Source organism: Haemorhous mexicanus, chromosome 18 (assembly GCF_027477595.1).
Source record: "Haemorhous mexicanus isolate bHaeMex1 chromosome 18, bHaeMex1.pri, whole genome shotgun sequence".
NCBI lineage: Eukaryota > Metazoa > Chordata > Aves > Passeriformes > Fringillidae > Haemorhous > Haemorhous mexicanus.
The window spans coordinates 522,934-546,080 of NC_082358.1; the positions used below are offsets into that span (position 1 = coordinate 522,934).

General features: G+C 43.7%; 3 protein-coding genes across 15 annotated transcripts in view; 1 reads left to right on the plus strand and 2 right to left on the minus strand.

The window, feature by feature from the left end:
- PHF20 (PHD finger protein 20) overlaps positions 1-14,459 on the plus strand; it is a 75,528-nt gene extending 61,069 nt beyond the window's left edge. For all 9 annotated transcript variants that reach the window (XM_059862815.1, XM_059862821.1, XM_059862823.1 and 6 more), the window contains 4 exons: positions 3,539-3,734; positions 6,096-6,495; positions 10,071-10,254; positions 11,808-14,459. In XM_059862815.1, the coding sequence (XP_059718798.1) occupies positions 3,539-3,734; positions 6,096-6,495; positions 10,071-10,254; positions 11,808-11,950 (923 nt within the window). In that variant the 3' untranslated portion in view covers positions 11,951-14,459. The remainder of the gene's footprint in view (positions 1-3,538; positions 3,735-6,095; positions 6,496-10,070; positions 10,255-11,807) is intronic.
- A 4,969-nt stretch (positions 14,460-19,428) lies between these two features.
- SLA2 (Src like adaptor 2) lies at positions 19,429-20,577 on the minus strand (the record flags this gene model as incomplete). The annotated part of the gene is given in 5 exon segments (XM_059862977.1): positions 19,429-19,949; positions 20,044-20,113; positions 20,116-20,163; positions 20,330-20,375; positions 20,377-20,577. Coding segments are annotated over 5 exon segments (495 nt in total), but the record flags the coding sequence as incomplete, so codon positions are not given.
- A 605-nt stretch (positions 20,578-21,182) lies between these two features.
- NDRG3 (NDRG family member 3) overlaps positions 21,183-23,147 on the minus strand; it is a 74,371-nt gene continuing 72,406 nt past the window's right edge. For 3 of the 5 annotated variants that reach the window (XM_059862973.1, XM_059862974.1, XM_059862975.1), the window contains one exon: positions 21,183-22,722. In XM_059862973.1, the coding sequence (XP_059718956.1) occupies positions 22,544-22,722 (179 nt within the window). In that variant the 3' untranslated portion in view covers positions 21,183-22,543. The remainder of the gene's footprint in view (positions 22,723-23,147) is intronic. The other 2 variants (XM_059862976.1, XR_009488780.1) reach the window with 2 other exon arrangements.

Here is a 23,147-nt window from a genome sequence, read left to right on the forward strand (position 1 = left end):
CACCTCCTCCCTCTCCTTCTCCACTGACCTTGGTGTCACCATGTTGTGTCCCTCACATGTTCTCACCTCTTCCTCATCTGGGACAAAAAGAAAAAACTGTGCACCTTTGTTTTTCTTCTTAAATCTGTTATCACAGAGGCATTACCAACCTCTGAAATTAGGCTAGCTTTGGCCAGCAGCATGTCCATCTTCAGAGCCACCAGGGACTGGCTCTGCCAGACATGGTGGAAGCTTCCAGCAGCTTCTCACAGAAGCCACCTCTGTGGCCACCAAGCTCGGCCCCCTCCCACTACCAAAACCAGGCAGGGCAAAACCAACACACCTGCAATAACCTATATATTGATATTTTACCTGGGGTAACACAGTCAGAGTTGATGAAGCAATACGTTCTCTCCTCCTTAGCAGATATTTTGAAATGTCTTAGTGTTGGAAAATCCCAACTCTACAGAGACGGGGCAGCTGAGAGGCAATTTAAAGATTTTATTCTGTTGTCAGTCTCGTGAGACATATGAGCTGTAAAACTCAATGCCATTCCATCAGAAGCCAACCTGTTTTCTAGTTACAGTACCTTTTAAATGTTTTTCAACCTATTAGCTTTTGCCACACAGTGCTGCTCATACTTCTAACACCAATCACCTATTACTTTACTGCACGTGGTCTCCCTACAATGCATCTTTCACAGTTCTAATTCTCAAAAATATCTGGTCTTTTTACAAGCCATCATTTGAAACGTGTTTCTAGTTCAATCTCTCTCTCAACAATGTCATCTCTATTCCATGACCTTCCTAAGTCAGCACACCTTATCTCAGAGTTTGCATACAGATGTACAAGACTGTGTGAGCTTCAGTCAAGTTTTGGGAATCCTTTACAAATCCTTTTCTCACATCTTAGTCCATCTTACATAGCAGGTAAAATTCCATTTAAGAAAATAATTTTAAACTTTGAACTGTATTTATTACAAAGCCGTTCCGAAAGTGAAAAGGATGAGGACTTGAGTCCATGGTTTTAAATGGCAAGAAAATTAATCTCTTTTAAAGAATGAAAATAAAGAATCTCTTTTAATCTCTCAATTAAAAGACTTTTTTGGTTTATATACATATTTGGACTGTGATCTGAGGTTTTTTTGGCTGTTGAAAGCTACCAACTCTTTTGTACTTTAACTCCTAGATTTGTGTAGTATGTTTACTGCTGTTGTTTGTACTCTCAGCAGTGAAGACATGCTACACCTAAATTTTAAACTTTTACTACAGAGTCATGATTATATTTAAGGTTTCTTTAGAGTATCTTACTTCTAGAATTTTAACCTTCTATTAAAGTTATTTTGCTTTATAGCAGTGAAGGTAGTTTTAAATGGGACCAAAATGCACTTGCAAACTGAAGTTGTGTCATCACACTTGAATGAGTGCTTTTGTGCAGAAAATTATTACAGCTTCATTTGTTTAATTCATCATTAACTATTAATTTCAAGATTCTGAAGTTTACATTGGAGGGGACTTAACTTTTACCTTTTATCTCTGACCTAATTTTACTTCTGTAGTGAAAAAGGAAATCATGTCCAACTTTTTGACTGCAAAGATGGCTTTTCAGTGACTGTTTTTTGTTGCTTTGATTTTTAAAGATTTTCTAAGCTTTCTGATGTTTACGTTCTTGTAATGAACTTTCTCACACACTTTCTGTAAATAACTCATTGTTTTGCATTCTTTCATGAAAGAGGAGAAATTTGATAGACTGTTAGTTTGTCCAGTATCATTGGAGAGGTGGCAGTGTCACCCTCCAATCCACTGTCACTTTTGGAAAACTATAAATATTGGAGTCAGAAAATAAACGTTCCCTTTTTTCCTTCACCTTGAGAGCAGCGGTGTGCACTTGTGTTCTTTCATGTCTTATAGTGACAGTTTTTGGCTTGAGGTGAGCTGATAGGCTGTATGAATCTACCAAGAAGTGGTTTTTAAAACTGAGCATGGCTATTCAGCAAACTCTTACTTAGGAGCTTTCCCCCAGTCTAAACTGCTGGGACTTGTAACAGCCCCACTCATTCTATTAGAAGTAAAAAGCAAATTTAGTGTAATTTTGTCTAAAAACTGTACTAATTGCTATTTTGCTCAGGTCTTTTTGAATCTGATACGATTGTTAAGAGATTTGTTAACATTTGCCCTTGCTTAAACATGAGCAAGATGATTATGTAACACAATTGCTTGTGGGCATAGTCTGGTGTCTCCTCTTAAGGTTATATAGTTCAAAAGGGAGCACTTTTTATCTCAGGGTGCACATCACCTCAGTTGTTCAGGTGACCATGAAGTTCTCAAAGTCACTGTTTTATTCTTGTGGACTGAACTGTACTTTCTGTCACAGATGTCAGCTTCTCTAATGCAGACATTAATGAGGGAGGGCCAATTCAGGTGGTCAGGAGTGTCTCCAATGTGGTTCTGACCATTCAAAAAATTTTGCTTGCCTTCCTGCTTGATACAGTGTATCTGCCTGGAAGGTTGAGCTGATACCCCTTTCAAAATTCTTTTTTACCCTGTCATGATTTCTGATGCCACCTAATACCCATGGATTTCTGTGTAGTGCTAGCCTTAGTCTAGTACTAGTAACTGCCTAGTAACTCCCTTCTTCTTTTTTTTTTTTTTTTTTTTTTTCCTTAGCTTCTCCTCTAGTCAATGTTAACCGGCTTATATTGGAGACCTTTTTGCAATTATGGTTCCCAGTCTCTGCTCCAGTTTTATCTCTGATTTTCTGGGCTTGTTGCCTGGGCAGTGACTGATGCAGTTGTTTCTCTGGGTGCTGAGCTGTCCACTGAGAATATCTGTAGTAAATGTACATTTTACTGGGTGTGGGGGAGCTTTTGTTAGGTATTTAATGTGAAGGGGTTTTTGTGTGTGTTTGTAATTTAGTAAGCGTCTTTCCTTGTGATGCCATTTGTTTGGCAGTTTAAGTTACTTCTGTTGATGCATTTATCACATTCAACACTGTTTCATTTCAGCGGTTGCTGATACTCAGTATCAAGAGATAACATTGATATCTCTTATGACAGAATTATAATTATTAATAGCTTGACTTAGGCAAGTTTTCTATTGGAACCTTAGCCTTGAATCCTTCAAAATGTATTTTTGCACAACTGTACTAGTACATGTTGACGTTAAAAACAAGACCACTGGGAAGCTGATTGCCTTTTTCTGCATTTTACTGTCTGCAGAGAGCTGCAGTCAGACTGTAACTTCTGTCATAACCACAGTTATGGTTGGACTAGACAGTGTGATACCCTGCTAAAAATACACCTTTCTCAGCCTCATCTGTAACTGCCTGTTGTGGATGTCCTCTGGAAGTTGGTGTCTGAATGTTTTTACAGTTGGGCAGAGGTTTTTGACTTCCTACTCTACAAGTTCTTCATTTCTTCATTGGTTATGTCTGCTGTTACAGGTTCTTCTTTGGTTCTATTGATAAGAACAAATATGCTGTTGCAGTACCTGAAGATAATCAGAATTACTATCAGCAAAGTCAGCATTTCATTTTAACTCACTCATTACTGTCACTTCAGGTCAGAGGTCCAGCTTAAAGTACTGGTATGAAAAGGAGTGGTTAAGTAATGGTCACATGCATGGCTTAGCATTTTTGGAAGAAAATTACTCCCACCAGAATGCCAAGAAGATAGTGGCCACTCACCAGCTGCTTGGTGATGTACAGCGAGTGATTGAAGTCCTGCACGGGCTGCAGCTGAAGATGAGCATCTTACAGTAAGCAGTATTTAAGTACCAGCCGGCATGTTCTTATCGGGAATTAGACTGCAAGTGTAAAAATAACCAGAAATTCAGACTTGCGTTGCTGTGTGGATTTAAAACATGGTTTGAATTGCTAATGTGATCCTGGGAAAGGATCTGGCTATTTGAAAACTGTTTAAGTGGGATGAGTGTAAGTGGACAATGTGTATAGAAAGGGTTAAACAAGTTAGTTAAACTAATGACAGTTTTTCCTAAATCACCCAAATGGATTTTAAGTAAGAGCAGGATAGACTTATAACCCTTGGCACAATTTTTGTAGCACTTTCTTTCTCCATTCCAGGAAATCTGGTCATAGCTTCTCCAAGAGTAATCAAATATTTTTGTTTGGTACAGTATCTTGTTTTGGTGCAGTGGTAGAGTAATGGCACTCTCAGCAACCTGCAGTACTTCATTTCTGAAAGGTTATTCCAGCTATATCTACAGAAAATAACTATTATCCAGCAGTTTTAAATTTATTGAATTCCATAATTGTCATTTATTACTTGATAAATTTCACGGCAGCAGCTGTTTGGAAAACAAAGTGATTTTGGCATTCTTTAGACCCTTCCCCCAAATCTGTGGTAATGCAGGAGGTCCACTGACATGGAATAATGCTTAAATCAAGAGAGGAGCCATTTTAATATAGGGGTTTGCTTTTCCATTATGGGATCCTTTTATTTAGATCTGTAAGTAATCTCTTTCCTTTTTGGAGACTGAAACAAATATTTTAAGGCCACTCCTTGGGCCTTTTTTGGAAGATTGACATTTCAGTTTCAGGCTTTCCAGCTATGAATTGAGATTTGCATAGTACTGAGGTAAGAAGCACTGGGTGTATATGTGATGGTTGCTGAAGGTTTTGTTCCTTTTCTCTCCCATGCTGAAGTTAGTATGATGGCCCAGCTTCATTAAAGGTGAGGTGCAGTCCTGTTTGGATCATCTGGTTAAAAGCTTCAGCTGCTGTTTTCTTTATCATGATAAATTAGAAGGGATTTGAAAAATTGCTGAATTAGAATAATTATTATATTGTTGATGCAGATCAGCAGATAGAGAGAAGATGATTTCACGGGTGCCTGAAATTATTAGGAGTTGCTAGAGTTGCTCAGTGTTTCAGGGAGGTTGCTCAGTGTTTCATGGAGGTGGCAAAGGACCCAAGGTGACCCCGGCAGTGCCATGGGAGGGTGAACCTTCAGCAGGCAGGAGCTAAAAGGTTATTCAAGTATTAGCATTTGAATTTTCATCCTTAGGTAACTGGTGCATAATTTTTCAGAAAAATTTTCTGTCTTTTGTAAAATTATCCCTTGCTCTGTTCTGAGCAAAATACAGTTTCTTTAGGTGTAGCAGATAAGTGGAGCTCAAGCAGAAAGCTTTGGTAAATGAACACCTGGCTTTCATTTTTCCAGGCATGCCTTCAGGCATTTTTACCAGGGAGCTCTGTCCTTGCTGTGGCAGCACTGGAGGCAAAGGTGCTTCTATGAAATAGTCTGAGCACATCCTTGGCAGCTGAACTCACTTCGGTTTCCTCTGAGAGACGCTGAAGAAACCTGAGCTGCTGTAGGATGGATTAGAAAGCAGTCACTACCAAAGTCAGCTGGTCATGTTTTGTTGAGTGGTTTGGTGAACAGCTAGAAAAGCTGGATCAGCGGAATAGAATAAGTCTGTCCACCTTTGCAAGGAAGCAGAGAGGGGGGACTTGAGAGCAGCCCCCCCTTTCTGTGCAGCCCAGTGCAGCAGGGGCTTTAGAGCCAGGATTTGCTCTGCTGTGTTCCTGCAGCCTGTAGCAGATGAGCTGCCACCCCTTTGAAGATAGCGGAGTATTGTGCTTTGCTCTCCTTTTACTGTTGTTTTGATGTTTTACACAAGGAAGAACATGGGTTCCAATGCTCACTCTGAATCTTTTGTTTGTTATATCTGTAATAATCTGATACCTATAGTTGTCCCTTCTGCTGGAATAAATAATGTATTAGTCAATTTGAAGACAATTAAAATAAGAATTTTCCTAAGAACAAATGAAGGGAACTCTGGCCACTATGGGATACCACTACAGTGTGCAATGTTGGTGTACCATAGCTTTACTAAAAATATCCCTGTTAGAATTAATTTCTGCTGCTAATAAATTGCAAATATTGAAGCAAAATGTTCCATGAAGGGCCAACATTGGTGAAAAGTCGTGTCTATTTGCAACTTATTCTTCAATTTTTTTCTTAATCCAAACTTAGGCGCTGTTGTTTTTTTTTTTTCTTTTTCCTTAATTATTCTTAATTTCTTCATGCAAGAGGATAGTTTGCTTAGTCTCTTTGGCATTTAAATTGGATGGTTTACTTTTTTATGTTTGAACAGAAATAAAGAACACCCTGACTTAAAGCTATGGTGTCATCCATGGAAGCACATCACGGTGGATGAAAAAGTCCATACAAAACACATCATTCACTTCGAGGAAAACTGTTGCAAAGAGGAGACAGCAAGTTATAGAACTTGGAATGGGACAGTTGAGAAACCCTCAACAATTCCTTCTGTGGAGGAATCTTACATTACGAGTGAACACTGTTACCAGAAGCCTCGGGCCTACTATCCTGCCATAGAGCAGAGGCTGGTTGTGGAAACAAGAGGTTCAGCCATGGATGATGGAGTAAACAGAATAAGGGAAAATGGGGATGATACCTTCTCAGAGAGGTTTGGCTGGAATCTGGACCAAGAAATATGCAAGATGGAAAATGAATCTAAACATAATTACTCTAAGGTATTGTCTTGGTTTAGGGAGTAGCTTACTTTTGGGCTTTTTATCAGTAGTTTGTGGTGAGGGTTTTTTTCTTGGATCATTATTGTCAGTCACTGGCTGATTGGTTTTGCTCGTGTGCTTCTTTCTTGCAGCAACTGCCTGTGGCTTAGGCTTACTGTCTGGTTCAGCTCCAGCCTGAGCAGCTGGAGTGTTGGCTGCAGCCTGAGTGATTGGAGTAGCTGCTGCTTTATTTCTCTGCCTGCTTGCTTTTGTCTGCTGTTCTTTAGTATCTAGCAGGGTGTGATAAGCATAGGCCAGGGCTCAGCTTATTGCAATGAGACTTTTTTCCTTAGAGTCACCATGGCACTTCTCTTTCAGGTATTTTCCCATCTCAGCTGGGTTCTGAATTTGTTCATATGGAAAATCTCAGTCTACAGGATCAGAAAATTCTTTCAGGGTTTGGCCTATATTTTCTCATTCTTCACACCACTCATCATTTTTCATGCCTGAGTTTACTTTTGGGTCAGGCGTCTTGTCAGCTCTTCTGGACATCTCAGCCCTCATTCTAGAGAAGCTGCAGACTATATAGAGGAAGCTTACCACATTAAATGCCAGAAACATGGTCTCCTTACTATTCAGGGGAAACTGAACATTTTCAAAAAGTGACGTAATAGATTCAGAGGAGAAGAAGGAAAGGAAAGGCTGGAAAGTCTCATTCTCTGCTCTTCTTCTAACAAACTGGGTGCAATTACTAATAAATTCCCAAAACATACTACCGGAACTAGGACGCGGGGTAGGACGAAGAAACCATACACCATACATATTGTAAGCAGACTCCAGTAACCTTGTAAATCATTATCACTAAGGCTAGCAAAATAGCAATTCCAATCCGTGCCCCTGTACTGTGAAAATTACGTCTTAGGGACAATAATCCTAGTGACCAGAAAGGTATTGAAACCTCAAAAAGGCTTATAGACCAGAACCACATGAAGGCCTCCACCCCAAGAGACATTATGAAATCGAGCAACATGGCTACTGACTGCTTTAACTCACTGCAGAGCAAGCACAACCAGCATGCAATCAATAATGCTTTTTTCCACTTTCTCGAGTCCTACGTTGGACGCCAGTTGATGTGTTTGTCTTGGTTCAGGGCAAATTTGGGAGAGAACCTCCAAAGGGCCCCCCTAGGAAATCGGATTCTACCACCCTTCCCCCAACCGGTCCAGGAGAAAATATTTCTTTGGAGAAAAGTGGAAAAAAACTGTTTATTAAACAAGAAAACTTAATATTAAACAATAAAACCCCTTGCTGCTCCAAAGGAGATGACAAACCCAGAAAGTCCCCTCCCCAGATTCCAGTTCAGCTCACTCAGTCCCTTATCAGTCTCTCCGGTGCTGGAAATGCCGTGGCACAGGCCTGGCCCGGCCCACCGATGTGAGCTGCTGGTGCTCTTATGGTTGTTCAGTCCAGAGCAGGTGTGAACAGGTCCAGAAAAAGGGGAAAAAAAACCACCGTCCAGGGAACTTCTTTGCCTCAGCTAGCTAAACTAACTAAAAAGCAAGGAAAAAAAGAGAGCCCTGTCCCGCCGTCTGTTCATCCGCAGAACCACGCAGTCCAGAAGCAGGAATGTGTAGGAGTGAGTTCAGTGTCTGAAAACAAACTGCGCGCCTCCTCTCCCCCCCTCAATCTTTGAAGCAAGTCTTAAAGGTGCAAAACTTACTATTCAGCATAAACGGAATGAGACGATTGGGGATAGAAGCATCATATAGTCAACCTAGGACAGGTATTTTTATTAAAATAGCCCTCTCTGGTAAAGAGCATGTGTTTTCCTGGCAACCTGCAAACCTCAGCCTTTTTTAATACTGGTCTGTTTGTGTTTATTTTTTTGTTAGTCTGTTAAATTTCAGTTGCCAGTAACAACTAAAATGATGAATGTGATCAATTCCTTCATTTTATATTATAATTTAAAACTCTAGGTTGACTTCTGGACCTCAAGTTGTTTGAAGAGTGTGAGCCATGCATTATGGTCCTCTGGTAGCTCATTGCTGCTTACTTTTGTGTACTTTTAAATGAAACATAAACACTAGCAGAGAGAGAACAGGCCAAGCATGTATGATGTTACCAAATAGACTGGTGGGCCATCTTCTGATTATGTCCATCTTGTACAGCCATTGGTTGTATAGTTCTTTCTAATAGCTGAATTAATTTTAGGTTCTTCAGGCATTTCAAGATTGGAGGAAAAAAAAAAGTATCAGCCTGAAGTGGTTTTTTTTTTAAGACTGATCACCATGCAATAGTCCTGTATCTTCCTCCCACTGGAGCACTTTAGGTTTAGCTTTTCAATGCTTGGTACTCATTGTCAGCTCTGTCAGCCTAGTAGAGGCCTTTCTGGTTTCCAGTGCAAGGATTTTGCTTCTATTAGTACCAATTCCTATGAAATATGGGCTGAGAAATATTGAAAACCCTCTGGGAAGTGAGTGAAGCCCCTCTGCTCTGAAGCCAGGCTAGGGGAGCTGTGGGTGTTCACCTAGAGAAGGATCCAGGGAGACCTGAGAGTCCCTTCCAGTGCCTAAAGGGCTCCTGGAGAACTGGACCTGGGACAAGGGATGGAGGGACAGGACAAAAGGGAACGGCCTTAAGATGAAGGAGTCTAGATTTTAGGTGGGATATTAGGAAGAAACTCTTCCCTGTGAGGGTGGTGAGCCCCTGGCACAAGTTGTCCAGAGAAGCTGTGGCTGCCCCTGCATTCCTAGAAGTGTCCAAGGCCAGGTTGGATGGGGCTTGGAGCAACCTGGGATAGTGGAAGGTGTCCCTGCTATGGCAGGGTTTGGAACTAGATGATCTTTAAAGGCCTCTTCCAACCCAAACTATTGTACAATTTTATGATTCCGTTAAATACTGAGCTCCCTTTTTTTTTAGATTTAAGATTAGGCTAGCTCTTATTTCATCCATATGTAAGTTGTAATTTGCTACTTTTAACTTCTGTCAGTCTATTGAGATTGTGTTATGTTTCCTAGAAAGGGAAGTATTTTACTTCTTCAATATTAAAGAGCCTTTTTCTAAAGGGTCATATTTCAGCAGAAGGATGAGAAAAGTAGGGGAGTAGAATGAGCACTGCTGATGTTGTAGTCACTTTTTGTAAGGAGTGGTAATGCTTGTTTGGAGATGGTTCAGCAAAAGTTTTAGTAGCATTTAGATTAGATTCCTTTAGGAAAACTCCCTTTTCACTTTTGGATTGTTTGCTCTTTACTTGATTATTGTCAGGTGAAGAACAGCTTCAGCATTCCCTGAGATGCACAGATTCAGTGCAGGATCTTCAAGATAAAAAGTGGCAGGGAGATAACTACACATGTGTATTGTTACCTTCAGAAAACCAGATGTTTGTAAAGTACAAATAGTTTTTAGCAAAATACCCATAAAAATATGTTTATATTTAGATCTTCTTGCCCAAACCAGGTTAGTGTGTGTATTTGGTCTCTATAGTTCGCTGGCCTATGAGGAGTTCAGCAATTACGGGGGAATGGGAGGACTTGGGCAGTTTGGCTCCCCAGTTCTCTTTCACTCTAACAAATATTTAATGTGTGTATTTCTGCTAGGTGAGAGAGTCTGTCTCTAAGAAAGTCTCTCCAGAGGAAGCTATTGAAATGAAATTGCTGGAAAAAGACAAAGAAGGAGTAGTGAACTCACAGCTGCAGTGGCAGCTCAATCTTTTAGCTCACGTGGAATCTCTGCAAGATGAAGTCATACATAGAATGGATTTCATTGAGAAGGAGCTAGATGGTAAGTAGTGTTATTCTAGTTTAAAAAACTTTTTTTTTTTAGCTGAACTACCCGTTCAAAACATGTTAACTGGAATTTTACTTCTTCAGACCTATAAAGAGATGAATGTTTCATTATCACATTTTCTCAAAAGAAAATAGACATGCTGCTGATGTGGGGGGTGGATTTTAAAACACAGACCAGAATTTCACAGGAGTAGTTCTAGTTAGGTAATCTCTAAATAGTCGCATCAGATGTTGTACCTGGAACATCTTTGTGTCTTTTTGGGTTTAGGTTTTTGTCATTCTCCAAAACTCTTCTGTGTGTCTGTCTGCATTTCTCTGTTCTTCAGGGCCTTGCTGGCTATGTTAGCCCATTCTGAGTGGCCTCTTCAGTGCACGAGGCTCTTATCCTTTCCTGTCTCTTCCAAATTCTTCACTTTTTTTTTTTTTTTTTTTTTTTTTTTCTTTTGGTAGTAATGAAAAACTTATAAATCCTTTGTGCTGCAATAAATGATTCAGGATAGCTCTTCTTTACATTGTTAAGTCTGACCATTGCTTGTATAGTGGTTATAACAGCAGCTTTACCTGCAGGGGAATCCAACTTCTGCCCAAGTAAGAGCCCCCCCTCTCTTTGTAAGTAAGGTACTGAAAAGTTAGCTGAGGGGCTATTTCAGCTAAGAAGATCAATCAGGGCTGTACTGCCTAAAGAAGCTCTGGTTCCAAAAAGTTAGACTTTTTGTACCTAAGGCTGAGCAGAGGTCTGTGCAGTGTGTTGCCGCTTTGAGCAGGAACTTTCTTACTCCAAGGTGGGATGTGTCAGTAACGAGTGATGCTGCTGGTTCTGCAGCAGGTGCTGCCCATAGGTAAAATCTACCTGTTGATCTGGTTGGTGGCAGTGGCTGCTCTTGGCAGAGGTATTTATTCTGTCTTGAAGGTTTCAGTCTCCATCTGCAGTACTGTCAACATTCCCAGAGCTCATCCTTGTCCAACCTGACCATCTTCCTAGTAAGCATGTTGCATTGTCCCTTGATTTGTCTTCTGCTCGGTGGGATTTCTTGTTTCCCACAGAGAAGCTTTTTAAAGCAGGAGTTTATTTTCCTTGTGGAGCACTCTGCTGCTTTGTGCTTTTGATCTTCATTCCCATTTAGTGTTACCCAGTTCTGTTTTGGTCACTTGTGTTCTGTATTGATGGCAGATCTCTTTCGTTATGATAGTCCCATCTTTGATGGTATAAACTCCCTGTACCACAGTGTCTTTGCCCTGAAATTCACACAGATCAGAAGAAGTTTAGCATGAGGTTTCACAGTGTCTGGTCCAGAGTTTTCCTTTCCTGATTTTTCCTCGGAGCACCAACTTCTCCCTCCATCCCCATGTGAATTATTTGGTTATGTATCAAAAGTTACTTGCAAAGATTGGTGTGAAGTGTTCAGTTCTGTGATTTCTCAAATAACTGTTGAAAATATTGCCCACTGCCTTCTCAAGATTTACAAAAGATTTAAAGAATTCTTGTTTTGTGACTTCAGATGAGCTGTTTGCTGAGAACTGCAGTAGTGACAGATTTTTTCTTTGCAGTACTGGAGAGCTGGCTGGATTACACAGGAGAGCTGCAACCCCCAGAACCACTGGCTCGACTGCCCCAGCTCAAACATTGCATAAAGCAGCTGATAACGGACTTGGGCAAAGTGCAGCAGATCGCGCTGTGCTGCTCCACGTGAGCCTGGAGAGCTCCGGGCTGGGACTGCCTGCAAAGCTGCAGTGTCTGATGGGAGCACACCTGAATCTGTAAATTAAACTAGCATGATGCTTGCATGGGATGCAGATTGACTTCAGGGACTTGTGAAGAAGTGTTGTTCAAAGAAGACCAAAAGGGTTATTTCAGGTCTATTAGACAATTATAATGCTGTGGAAAAGGTCATACTCTTGTCTCCAGAGGTTGCCTGTTGGTTGATAAGTTAGACTAAAATTTTCACTCCCTACAAGTTGCTCATCAAAATGGTAGACTTTTTCATCATTAAATTGACTAAAAATTGTGCCACTGAAGAACAGAGTTCTAAGAGCCAAAAAAGTTTGGTTGACAGGGGTTGTAAATAACTGTGTAGTGACTCATGTCATGTTTTATTTCTTCTGGTTTATGCATACTAGCACTCAGTATTTAATCATTAGGAGATGTTATAACAGTTTCAGACTTAGTAAGTATGAATGTCCAGCTCTTGACTATAAGTGTTACGTGGAGGTTTTCAAGTAACAGTGGTCTGACCCACACTTCTGTTACATTTAATAATGTAGCAGGAGGTCACAGGTGGATTGCACTTACTTTCAGAATAAATTATTGTTTTTCATATTTATCCTCTCACTGTCACATGACCTGGTACTGCCCATGAAGGTGGTGTTTATGTGTATTCTTGAGCTTTTCAATCCAGCCATCCTGTGCCTCCTGCAGCAGTTGCTGGGGGGATTCCCTCGTTGCAGTAGTATGGAATGGAGCCAGGAAAGGACTGGAGCCACGCTCTGAGTTCAGACTGCAGCATGGTCTGTCATGGATGTGATATATTTTCTACCCATTTGTTAATAATTGCCATTCCGGTTATATTTGGAAATCTAGATTTTTTTTTTCAGTACTCTAAATGTGTTCATTGTAAAGACTTGCTATGAATGTGTGGTTTTGGGAATCAGTTTTTGTGTAAATAAAGCCTCAAGATCTATGCATGAGGTGCTGTCCTTGCAGACAGTGAGTGGGTTATTTTCTTAAATACTCTGTGTTCACAAAGTCCCTTTTTATACCTTAAGTTTTAATTTTCAGTTTGTATTTACTTTGTGATGTAGGTGGCAAGGCTACTGATGTTCAGTCAGGTTATACAGAACCTTTGGAATGTTGTGAGCATTTGAGAGGTTCAGAGTCTTTCAGCTGCAGATCACCGCTCCTGAAATACTGGCTGTAACTTCAGTTTTCCTTCACAGATGTTGCTGAGTTCAGTTCCCTATGGAAAACAGTGAGCTGGTTTTGCAGTGAGAGGGTGTCCTTAAAAAGCTGGATTTGTTACCCTTATTTTATTGTGTGCAATGGTACTACCAAAGGGTAGCATTCAGAGTTGTAATGGAAAGGCCCATACCTGTACAAATTACTAATTTGGAATATATATCTGTAATGTTTTTATTCTGCAAAGAATAATGAAAATTTGAAATATCCAGTATTTTTGTAGGAGTTACAGTCTCTACATGGTGAATCTTTTATTTCCTTCAGAAAACAAAATAATTAGGCTGCTCTAGGTAGTAACTAAGACTTATATCAAAATTCAGTTCAGGAAATAATTTGTCTCACAGTTTTGTAGTACTGTGTTGGTGTAAAGTGAATACAACGTACATACAGCAGAAAAACAAACTTTTCTGTAACACAGTTGGAATAAAGCTTCTTTGTATTTTAAGGATCACTTGGCTCTCTGAAGATGAGACAAATGCTTATACCTTGGCTCAATACTGCAAGGTACCTGAGCTCATGTAGCTCAGAACAGCATCAGAGGAGCCTCCCAGGCAGCTGGTGATTTTCAGGTGAAATAGACCAGAAAAGGTGTTTCCTGGTTACAATCTGTAAAGCAGGACATGCTGTGTGGGAACAGCTTGGTTGTGCTCCCAGTCTGCGGGGATTCAAGCACTCAGTCTATGAGCTGGCTTCTTGCTCCAAAAGGGGATGTCTTCTCAAGCGATGGCTTTTGTGTGCTCATTGTGTATTTTCACTTGTCAGTTTATTTTTGCTCAGGGCAGTATTGGAGGTTTGGAAGAAAAGACATTTCCCATGGGTAGATCAAGTTGCAGACCCTGGAGACTTGCATCCCTTCAGTAGTGCTGGGGAAGCCCTTGCAGATAAAGACTGAAAATATTTATTTAAAATAGATTAGTACTTCTCATATTCAGGGAAGAATCTTCATTGTCCTCTGCCTGGATTCATTTCTGTCCCTTTTTTTTTGCAAGTTTCCTCATTATTATTTTTAGTCTGGACCAACTGTTCAGACTGACAGGTCACTTTTTTGTTTCTTTAAATCACTGATAAGTGAATGCAACGTGGAGCCTTGATGAACTGAGCAAACATTGCACTGTGCGTACGCAGGTGTTTGTTGATGCACTAAGAGGCTGTACATAGAATTTTGTTTTGGAGCAATATTTGCAAAACTTGAAAACTTCTGTATCTCGGTGTTTGGAATAAATAAAAAATAGGTTTTGTTGTTTAAATTCTTAGTAAAGTCTTTGTTTCAATTAATGATAACTCAATAAAATAATTTTGGAATTTTTTCCTTCACATTGCTTTGAAATGCAAGTACTGTAGTTTGTCAGGTATATATAATCTCTTAACTGTTGCTAGAGTCTGGAAATTACTATTTTCCAGAACTATATTATATAAATATCCTTAATAGTGTGTTAGATATTGTTTAATGAGGAGCTCATACATGTTGTTCCCAAGTGCTAATATATGTAGTATATTAGTACCAATATATGTAATATATTAGTACGTAGTATGTGTGATCTGACCCTAATTTTTGTTCTGTTTGGATGAGCAGCCTGTCAGGGGCAGCCACAGCAGCTCAAGGCAGAGGAAACACAGCATTAGTGATGGTGTGAATTAAGGAGCTCTGGATGCAGTTGAACAGTCCATATAGAGAAAATGCATGGGAAGGAGGTAGCTGGGGAGGGCTGGAGAAGTGGTGTACTTGGCCCAGGGTGCCTGAAGGCAGGGGCAGGCAATGGAACCTTCAGGTTCCATCTCTTCCCTCTCAGTTTCCCCAGTGGGAGGAAAGTAGATGTATTCCCTTGTCATACCAAGTTTTGCTTTCTAACTTCATTCTCAAAAATTAGAAGGGTTCTTGTGAAACTGGGTTTTTAGGCTGGAGGATGCATCACTGCTGGAGCCTGGTGTTTGAAGAATGGAGAGACTTGAGCCATTGACAGCAGATCTCAGTGTATCTCACTTCACGGTGTCATCATGCAGGTCTTTGATGATCATTCAAATGTTAAAATCGGGTTGTGAAGTTGTAGTCTGGATTTGAAATCATTCAATGGGATGTGTGCTGTGGCTTGTCAGGTTTTTATGGTGCCTTCTGATTTATTTACTTGCCTGATTGAAAGGTTGTTTGTAGATGCAAACTCAAAGAAGGAAGCAGGTCTCAGTCAACAGTGGGGCTTCATGTGGGTAGAGTCGCCATATTCTCGCTGTTATTTGACCAAAACATGATCTGTAATTACAGGATCTGCTGTTGACCATTGTCCAGCCCATGGGTCATGTTCATGCCCATTCAGATGGCCATGCTGCTGCTGCCTACTGTTCCATCCACCTGTGGGAGTCCTTGCTCTGATTTCCCAGTGGGGTTCTGGTGCACTGCAGGCCATTGCAGTTGTTCAGCAGTGTTTCAAAGCTTTGTGCTAACCCTTCTGGTTGCACAGCAGTTCTTGTGAAGGTAAAAAACTGTACAGCTCTTGTCTGGGTAATACCTGCTGCGAGTAACACAGAACAAGGTCCTGTTGAAACAGTTCAACAGTAAATACCACTTTTTTTACCTTTTACAACATAGAAGCAGACAGAAGAAATTGAGAACAAACCAGCAAAACTAGGATTCATCCTGTCCTGCTGCAGAGTTTTCCTGCTGGTGGTGCTTGTGTGCCATGGGGGTGTTTGAAAGGAGAGGCTGGAAGGGACCATGGAGTGTTGCAATGCTCCATACCCAGTTCTGAGGGGCTGCAGGGGCTTGGGAGTGGAAGCTGAGTGTACCTTCAGGGCTTCCAGGCTGGTGACTTGGTGAATAAGTCATGGAGCTTGAAACCGGCATGACAAAGGACACGAGGGAAGGACCAGCTCCTGAACAGGTGGTTTCTGTGCCCTTGGGGTGAGGGTTGGGTGGATGCTGCTCTGAGTCTGGGTTCCAGGCACAGCCATGTCCTTTGTACAGAGGTTCTGAGCTGATGACACTTTGCCTGCTTTGCAGTCCCTTGAAATTCCTTTTGATCCCAGCAAATGCTGCTGCAGAGAAAGATGCTAAGTTCCAACCCAACTATCAAGACTCATCGAAGGCTGACTGGGTGGTGAGATTTTCACCTTCTCATCCCTCCCTCCTTTTCTTTTTCACTTTTCCCTTACACGTGTCCTGGGGTGATATTTTTGTAGTTTTATGTTGTTGGAAATGATGTAACTTTTACAATTTTTGAAGTAATTTCAGTCATGTGTTTGCCTTTGCTAAAGGGGAATAGAAGGGTTGGGGTGGGGGGTGGAATTGAGGTTTCTCTTCAAAGGACTCTACTCACTGAGGGTTTGAATTTTGCTCAGTGAGGCCTCATAGATTTCAAACAACAAAAATAAACATCTACAGGTTGGGAGTAGCAAGAAGATACAGAGAAGCTAAACAGACATTAACAGCCCTTGTTAGGCTGGAGTCATCTGATCTGGAAAAAGATTGATAAGAGAACCAAAGAATGAGGACTAAATTAGCATCAAAGGTGAAGAGATCCAACAGTAGATCAAGTGCTGAGATTTGTATAATGTAGAACCCAATGAATGAGAACTTCCTTGGGTTTTAAATGTATAAATATGTGAAAAGTCTAGCAAAGAACTAGGTGAGCTGGAATGATTTCTACTGCACATCCTGTCTGGAATAAAGTAATGCCTGATTCTCTAACACTTGAAAGATGGTACTTAAGAGTTTCTTTAATTCCTGCAGTTACAGTGACAATTTTTCAATGCTTTCATATTGTTATATTACTATAAATAATAATAATAATCAAAGTAGCTACATACCTGCTTTCCTTTGCAGCCATATTGTTCAAAAATAAACCTTGTGCACATGTATTTATACACATTGAGCATTTCAGTATCGTTTCACCCTAATCCACCCCAAGGGATCTATTGACAAGAATCTGGGTTACTCCCATCTCCAGGGACAAGTTTGTAACACTTGTCACTCCAGAGGAAGTGGTGATGCGACTCCTGGGGGAGGTCTGTGCTGCCCACGGTGTGGCTGATCTGGCCTAAGTGGCCACAAGTCACAATTGCAAGGTACCCTGAACCCTGGGAGAGCAGCTGAGAAGCTCCTCTTCCCCTGTGAGGATCCTGGGCACTTGGAACACCGATAGGGGAAGTCTTGCTGTGTCTTCACAGCTGCCCACACTGGAGTAGCTGGTGGGTCCTCCCCTGCCCTAGCACTTGTGGTCTTGCTGGGGCTTGTTCTGTCACTTCAGAGCCTTTAGCATCCCTGTGCTGCACTGCCTCGGAGAGTAGCCCCATGGTCAGCATTCTTGCTCGGCTCTCCTCTGGCTGGCCAAGCACTGCTACTCTTGGGAGCTGTTGGACCCACTCTGTGCTTCAGCTGTCTGTTAAAATCTGCTTCGTGCCTGTGGTGTTCAGAGGCTGCAGCATTCAGCCATAAGAGGCAGGGAATGGGCCTGGCAGTGCCCTGGGAAGACATTTCCCAGCATGAGTAGCACATGCCCAGGACAAGGAAATTTTTCAGGACAGGGAAGTTGGAGGGCTCAGAGGCTGCTGGTGATGGGGAAGGATTTGAAAAGCCTTTACAACCACATCTGTCCCATTTTACCTGGCTCCAGCTTACAAATGGCAGAGCAGCAGGCTCTTGACTGTGGTCTTCTGTGTAAATGCATCCAACAACCCGGGTGCAGACTGGTGATAGAGGGAGGAACCCAAGAGCCACGTTGGTTCACACAACGTGAGTCAATAGCAAAAATAAACCATGTGAAACTCCTCTGAGTTACCTTGGGGCATCAAGCGCAACAACAGCAGGACCAAGCCTGGGACAAACCCCAGCCTGTTCTGTGCTGAGGCTACCTGGGATGGATGCTGGGTCTGAGCAGGTCTGTAAAGCTCTGGGTGGAGAAGGAAACAAGAAAATTATGGTAGGTTGCAAGACTGAGCTCATCAGACAGGAAAAGGAAGGGATTGAAGCATGTCCAAGCAGGACACCTGCAGCTTTTGGGTTAGGGGCAGGTCTTGCTGCACCAGCCTAAAGGTGCAGAGAGGGAAGGAAGAGAGGGACTGTGCCAAGCAGCAAAATTGCTTTTGCACCACCTCTAGCCACAGAGGAAGTTCCAGCTTTGCTAATAAGAGCCTGTTGAAAGCAGAGGCTCATAAGTGTGGCTGCTCTGAGGCCTTTCTGCTGCTGTCCTCAGCCCTGCAGTGTAGCTGGGATTGGGGCTGTACCTGAGTATTAGCATTCTACTTCTTTGAATAATCTGTTTCTGGCACAGACCCATTTCTTTCCCCATTGTTGCTAGAACAGCAGTTGTGCATGTTAAATTACACATTTAAACCTATTGAGCTCATGAATTTGCCTGAAGAGACTTGGCTGAGGACCAGCACCAGCCTGTGGCTGCCTGCTCACTCCAGCTGGGGCCAAGGGCTATGGCAGGAGCAAATCCCCCCAGGTTGTGGCAGTGAATTGGCCCCATGGGCAAGTCACAATAGGTTCATCTCAGCTGTGTGAACAAGGTGCCTTTTAATTGATAACAGATGGTTCTTGCTGCATGAGCAGGATCCTGTTTTATGGTATTTACAATCTATGTGTTAAAAGATCTAAAAATCAGCTGCTTTGGGCACAGTCAGGGGCTGGTTCTCCCCTAGCTGCTGGTACCAGCAAGCAGAGTGATGAGTTATGGGGGTGAAAGCACTCTGATGGTCCACAGCTGCTGCTCACAGGCCTTTAAGGCACAGACATCTATGCCTAAAACAGTTGTGCTTGAACTTGGGAGGTCCGATAGGCTTCCTCCACCTGGGCCATGATTTGGTTTATTGAATATTTCTATCCTCTCTCTGCTGCTGTGGGAGTACAGATGCCAGGGGCCCCATTGCAGCCTGTGGGGCACCCAGGGCTCCTTCTCCATGCAGCCTCTGCCTCCTTCCCCCTTGGGTGTTGGGTGAGGCTCATGCATCCTGTTGGTGCTCATGCATCCTGTCCCAAAGCATCCTGTGAGGGAAAGACAGGCCCTCAGGCAGCTGCCTCCTTCCAGCATTGCTGCCTGCCTGGCTCCGCATTGGCCTTGGCTGTCCCAAGTTCCGGTCAATGGGCCCCAGCACGAACAAGAGATTGTGGCTGAAAGTAGGAGAAGGCTGAGCTGGGGGATGGGTGTCCACCACAGAGCTGTGACCAAGTGGGGACTCTGTCCTCAGCTTTTCTTCGCTATGTGAGAAATGATCCTCACTGTAAAAATTTCAATAGGTTTATTAAACCTTAACAAAAATTACAACAAAGGACTGAATAAGGAAAGATTCCAGTGCTCGGAGTCTCCCTAACTAGCTCATCTACAAAATGGATGCTCTGCCTTTTATACCCTTACCCCCCCCCCCTAAAGTTTTGTCAGTCAAGTCTGTCTCTGCCGTCCATTGGTGATCACTTTCTTGCATCTTGATTGGAGGCCAGGTGTTGTCATGTTGTGCCACCTGGTAACAAGCCGGCCCTCCCAAATGCCCTCACTACCGAGGCTATTACAAGGGGGAGGGGAAAGAGGTCTATGGGAAGACATATTACAGTAACATCACTATACATCCACATAATATCTATCTCTTAACTGTGAGAGCTGGCTATTACTTTACTCATCTATAACAACCACCTTTCCTGTGGCTCGGGGATGTCAGTCTCTGAGAGGTAAGAGCTGATGGCTTCCCTCAGGCCGTGGCTGATGGGAGAGTCCTCTGGTGGGGATATGGTCTCCGAGAACAGGAGGAAGCTGCTTGACAGTAGAAAGGGCAGTCAGCAGGCAGCCTACAGCCCCTCGAGGGTCAGGTGGGGGGAGGCCCAGTGCCTGTGCCAGCTACCCTCACCTCTCAATCTTGTCCCAGTGGAGTGATGGCTTCCTGAGGACGGTGAGTGCTGTGGGGCCTGGGGCCACAATCCCATGGGGCAGGGCTTGGAGACAGGGTGGCAGAGCCCCTCACTGAGCTCTGGGTAGGGAGCCAACAGCATCAACAGGGTACAGCCCTCCCCCCCAACCTGGGTGCACCTGAGCAGGGGAGGGATCAGCTGCCACATTTTCCCCCTCCCTCCTTTAAGGGCATGGGACATCTCCCCACACACTGCTCAGGGTGCTGGGGGGTGGCGGGGCATTACCAGAGTAGTGGTCCACCAAGTTGTGCAGGCTGGGGAAGGTGAGCCCAAGGTGAGATGTGATGCCATCTATTATCCAGTCAGTGGATGTGGTAGTGAGTCACTGAGGCCCAGGCAGAGCACTTGGCACCGTGCACCAACAGGGAATAGCAGCCTGGCAGGCACAGGGCAAGGAGCCCTTGGCTGGGCTGTCCCAGGACCCTGACCTGCTCAGCCCCGCTGCCTGATGCACTCTTAGACACTACAGGAATTCAGCCATCCTACAGAAACGGCAAGCATCACCTTTCTCCCTATGGGCCTTGTGGCTGCAAGCACCCCTGTGCAAGCCCCATGCCATGAGCACCTTCAGAACAATGTAGGTGATAGGGAATGGCTGGGACATTGGGTGGCGTTGCTGCCACCGGCCACCTGCACAGTGGCACCTGGCAGAATCTCCTCACAGGATGTGATGGGGCTCTGTTTCTTTTTGCAGGCTAAGTCTTGTTGCTTCTCTGGGTGACCCAAAGCTGCAGGAACCTGATCGTGGTTTGCTCTTTTGAGGCCCCTCGGCAGGGGCTCAGCACAGACTGGGCAGCAGCAACAGCCGGAAGCAGCCCTGTAGCCTGTGCTGCTGCAAACCTGTTGTTGTTTCCATTCTGGATGTTTCTAGTTGCCTTCTGACAGAAGCCAGCTCTCCAATGCCCTTGGACAGCCTTCTGCCAGGGGCCACAGGGCCAACCACATTATTCTAGTGCAGAGCTGTCCAGTCCTCTCCCTGCCCTGGGGATGAGTTTGCTGTATGCAGCAGGAGACACTCAAACTGCCAAACCCCCAGGGGTGCAGGTCATGCCAAGGGAAACACCAAGAGCACATAGCATAACAATGAAACTCAGTTATAGCTTTATTCAATAACCGGTACAAAGTCCCCCTCAGGCAGAGCCTCCCAGTCCCATTCCCTACCTTGAAATGGAGCAGAACGTGAGCATGACTCTGGGAGAAGTTGGCTCCCATTCGGTCAGGGCTGCTCAGCAGTGAGGACAGGAGGTTTTGCTTATCAATTGAGACTTGCAGCAGCCTGACCACTCATCCCTTTTCTCCCATTAACACCAGACCCTGGCAGTAGGCATCTGCTGTCCACCCTTGGTGACCCAGCTAGATGTAAAATGGTAGCACAGTTGTGAATTCCACAAAGACAATAACTGCTATCTGCACAGAGTTGTTCACTGCTCACCCTTCTGACACGACTCACAGGAATGTGTGATTTCTGGCTGCCACCCTCACTGGTGTTCCCTGCCCCCATGTAACTGCACCCTGTGCAGATCCTGCCTGGGGCAGTGGCAGTGGGACACAGAGATGGCAGTGCAGGAGACTCTGGGATCTCCACCTGGCAAGAGACACTGCTTCCCATTTTACAACCTGCTCAATATTAAATATTCACACGTTCCAGGGGAGAACAGCAACCATGTGTCACTGCATCCTGTCCTTCTGCTGGGTCAGCAGAGGGTTGCAGAAGAGGTCTAGAGCCAGGGCTGCTGGAGTTTAATCCCTTGTACTGGGTTAATAGTGCGCCTTGTTAGTGTAGTTTACTGGTTAATTGCTTTATCAGGAGGCTCAGGTAAGCATTCACTCTGCTCCTTCTTAACACACATACAAAGGTAAGACCAAAACAGCATTCCTGACCGTTTGTTAGTCTCAGGCTGCATGGCATGTGAAACGGCCCTGGGGACAGACAGATCTTCCAGTGGGGTTCTGCGTCCCAGGTACAGCTCCACATTGCATTGCCTGCTCCAGTGCCTGGAGTGCCACATCCTCGTGGTCTTACTTTCCCACATCCCACCAATGACATACCAACTGCATCACAAGGGCCCTTTAGCAGAAGCACAACTAGAAAGCAATTCTAAACCTCACAAAGCCACAGAAATTATATTTAAATGAAGAGGGAAGACAACGGCTGTTATCTGGATTGATACACAGCACAGAGAGGAGATGGCATCAGCATCTACAGTAATGGGACTTACTAAGACTGTGGAATGTCAACGAGTTTTAAAGAGACTGATGCCAAGGAGATACAGAAAAGATCAAAGTAATGTCAAGTAGAGGCTACCAAGGAGGTGGCTGCTCAGATGGGCATGCACAGGTTAGAGAGAACAGTTAATGCCATATTGGATGAAATGCTAAATTCTGAGTGGGTTCAGTGGGGTGAGTGGAGCTGTCTGAATCCAGAAGAGGAGCTCCTGCCTAACAGGATACTTCCATGGTTTGAGGTGCAGCCTGGAGGTCGATTCCTTCTGGGGTTCCAGCACTCCCTTCCCCGTGGGTGCTGGCATGAGACCGGCTGCGGCTGCTCTCACCAGAGCCCACGCTGGAGGAGGAGTGGCTACGGGAACGCATCAACCGTGTCATGCTGGCTGCTGGCACTGCAAGAGAGAACAAACGTGGGACTCAGACAAGGAGGCAGCTCCTGAAGCCAAGACCACAGTCACTCAGGTATGTGTCACTGGGTAAGCACAGAAAGAGCTGTACCCTTCGGAAGAAAACGCACTTTTATTGCCAAAATTAAGTCTCTACATGTCTAAAGCAAGATGTTTAAGGCCCAATTTCAAAAGGTCCAAGGTGAAAAAATGCCAGCAGTGTAACTGATCCTCTGCAAGTGCAGCCACGGCCAGTGTCTGTGCAAACCAAGGCAGCTGTGGCATGGATGACCTTTTGAAAGTTAGTCTCATCACTCTAAAAAACCACAGAGCTGAAGTCATGCAACAATCAACAAAATACAAATGAAAGGTGGAAACCCATAGCACGCACGGTACAATGATCAGCCCACCCACAGCAGGACATGCTGAGA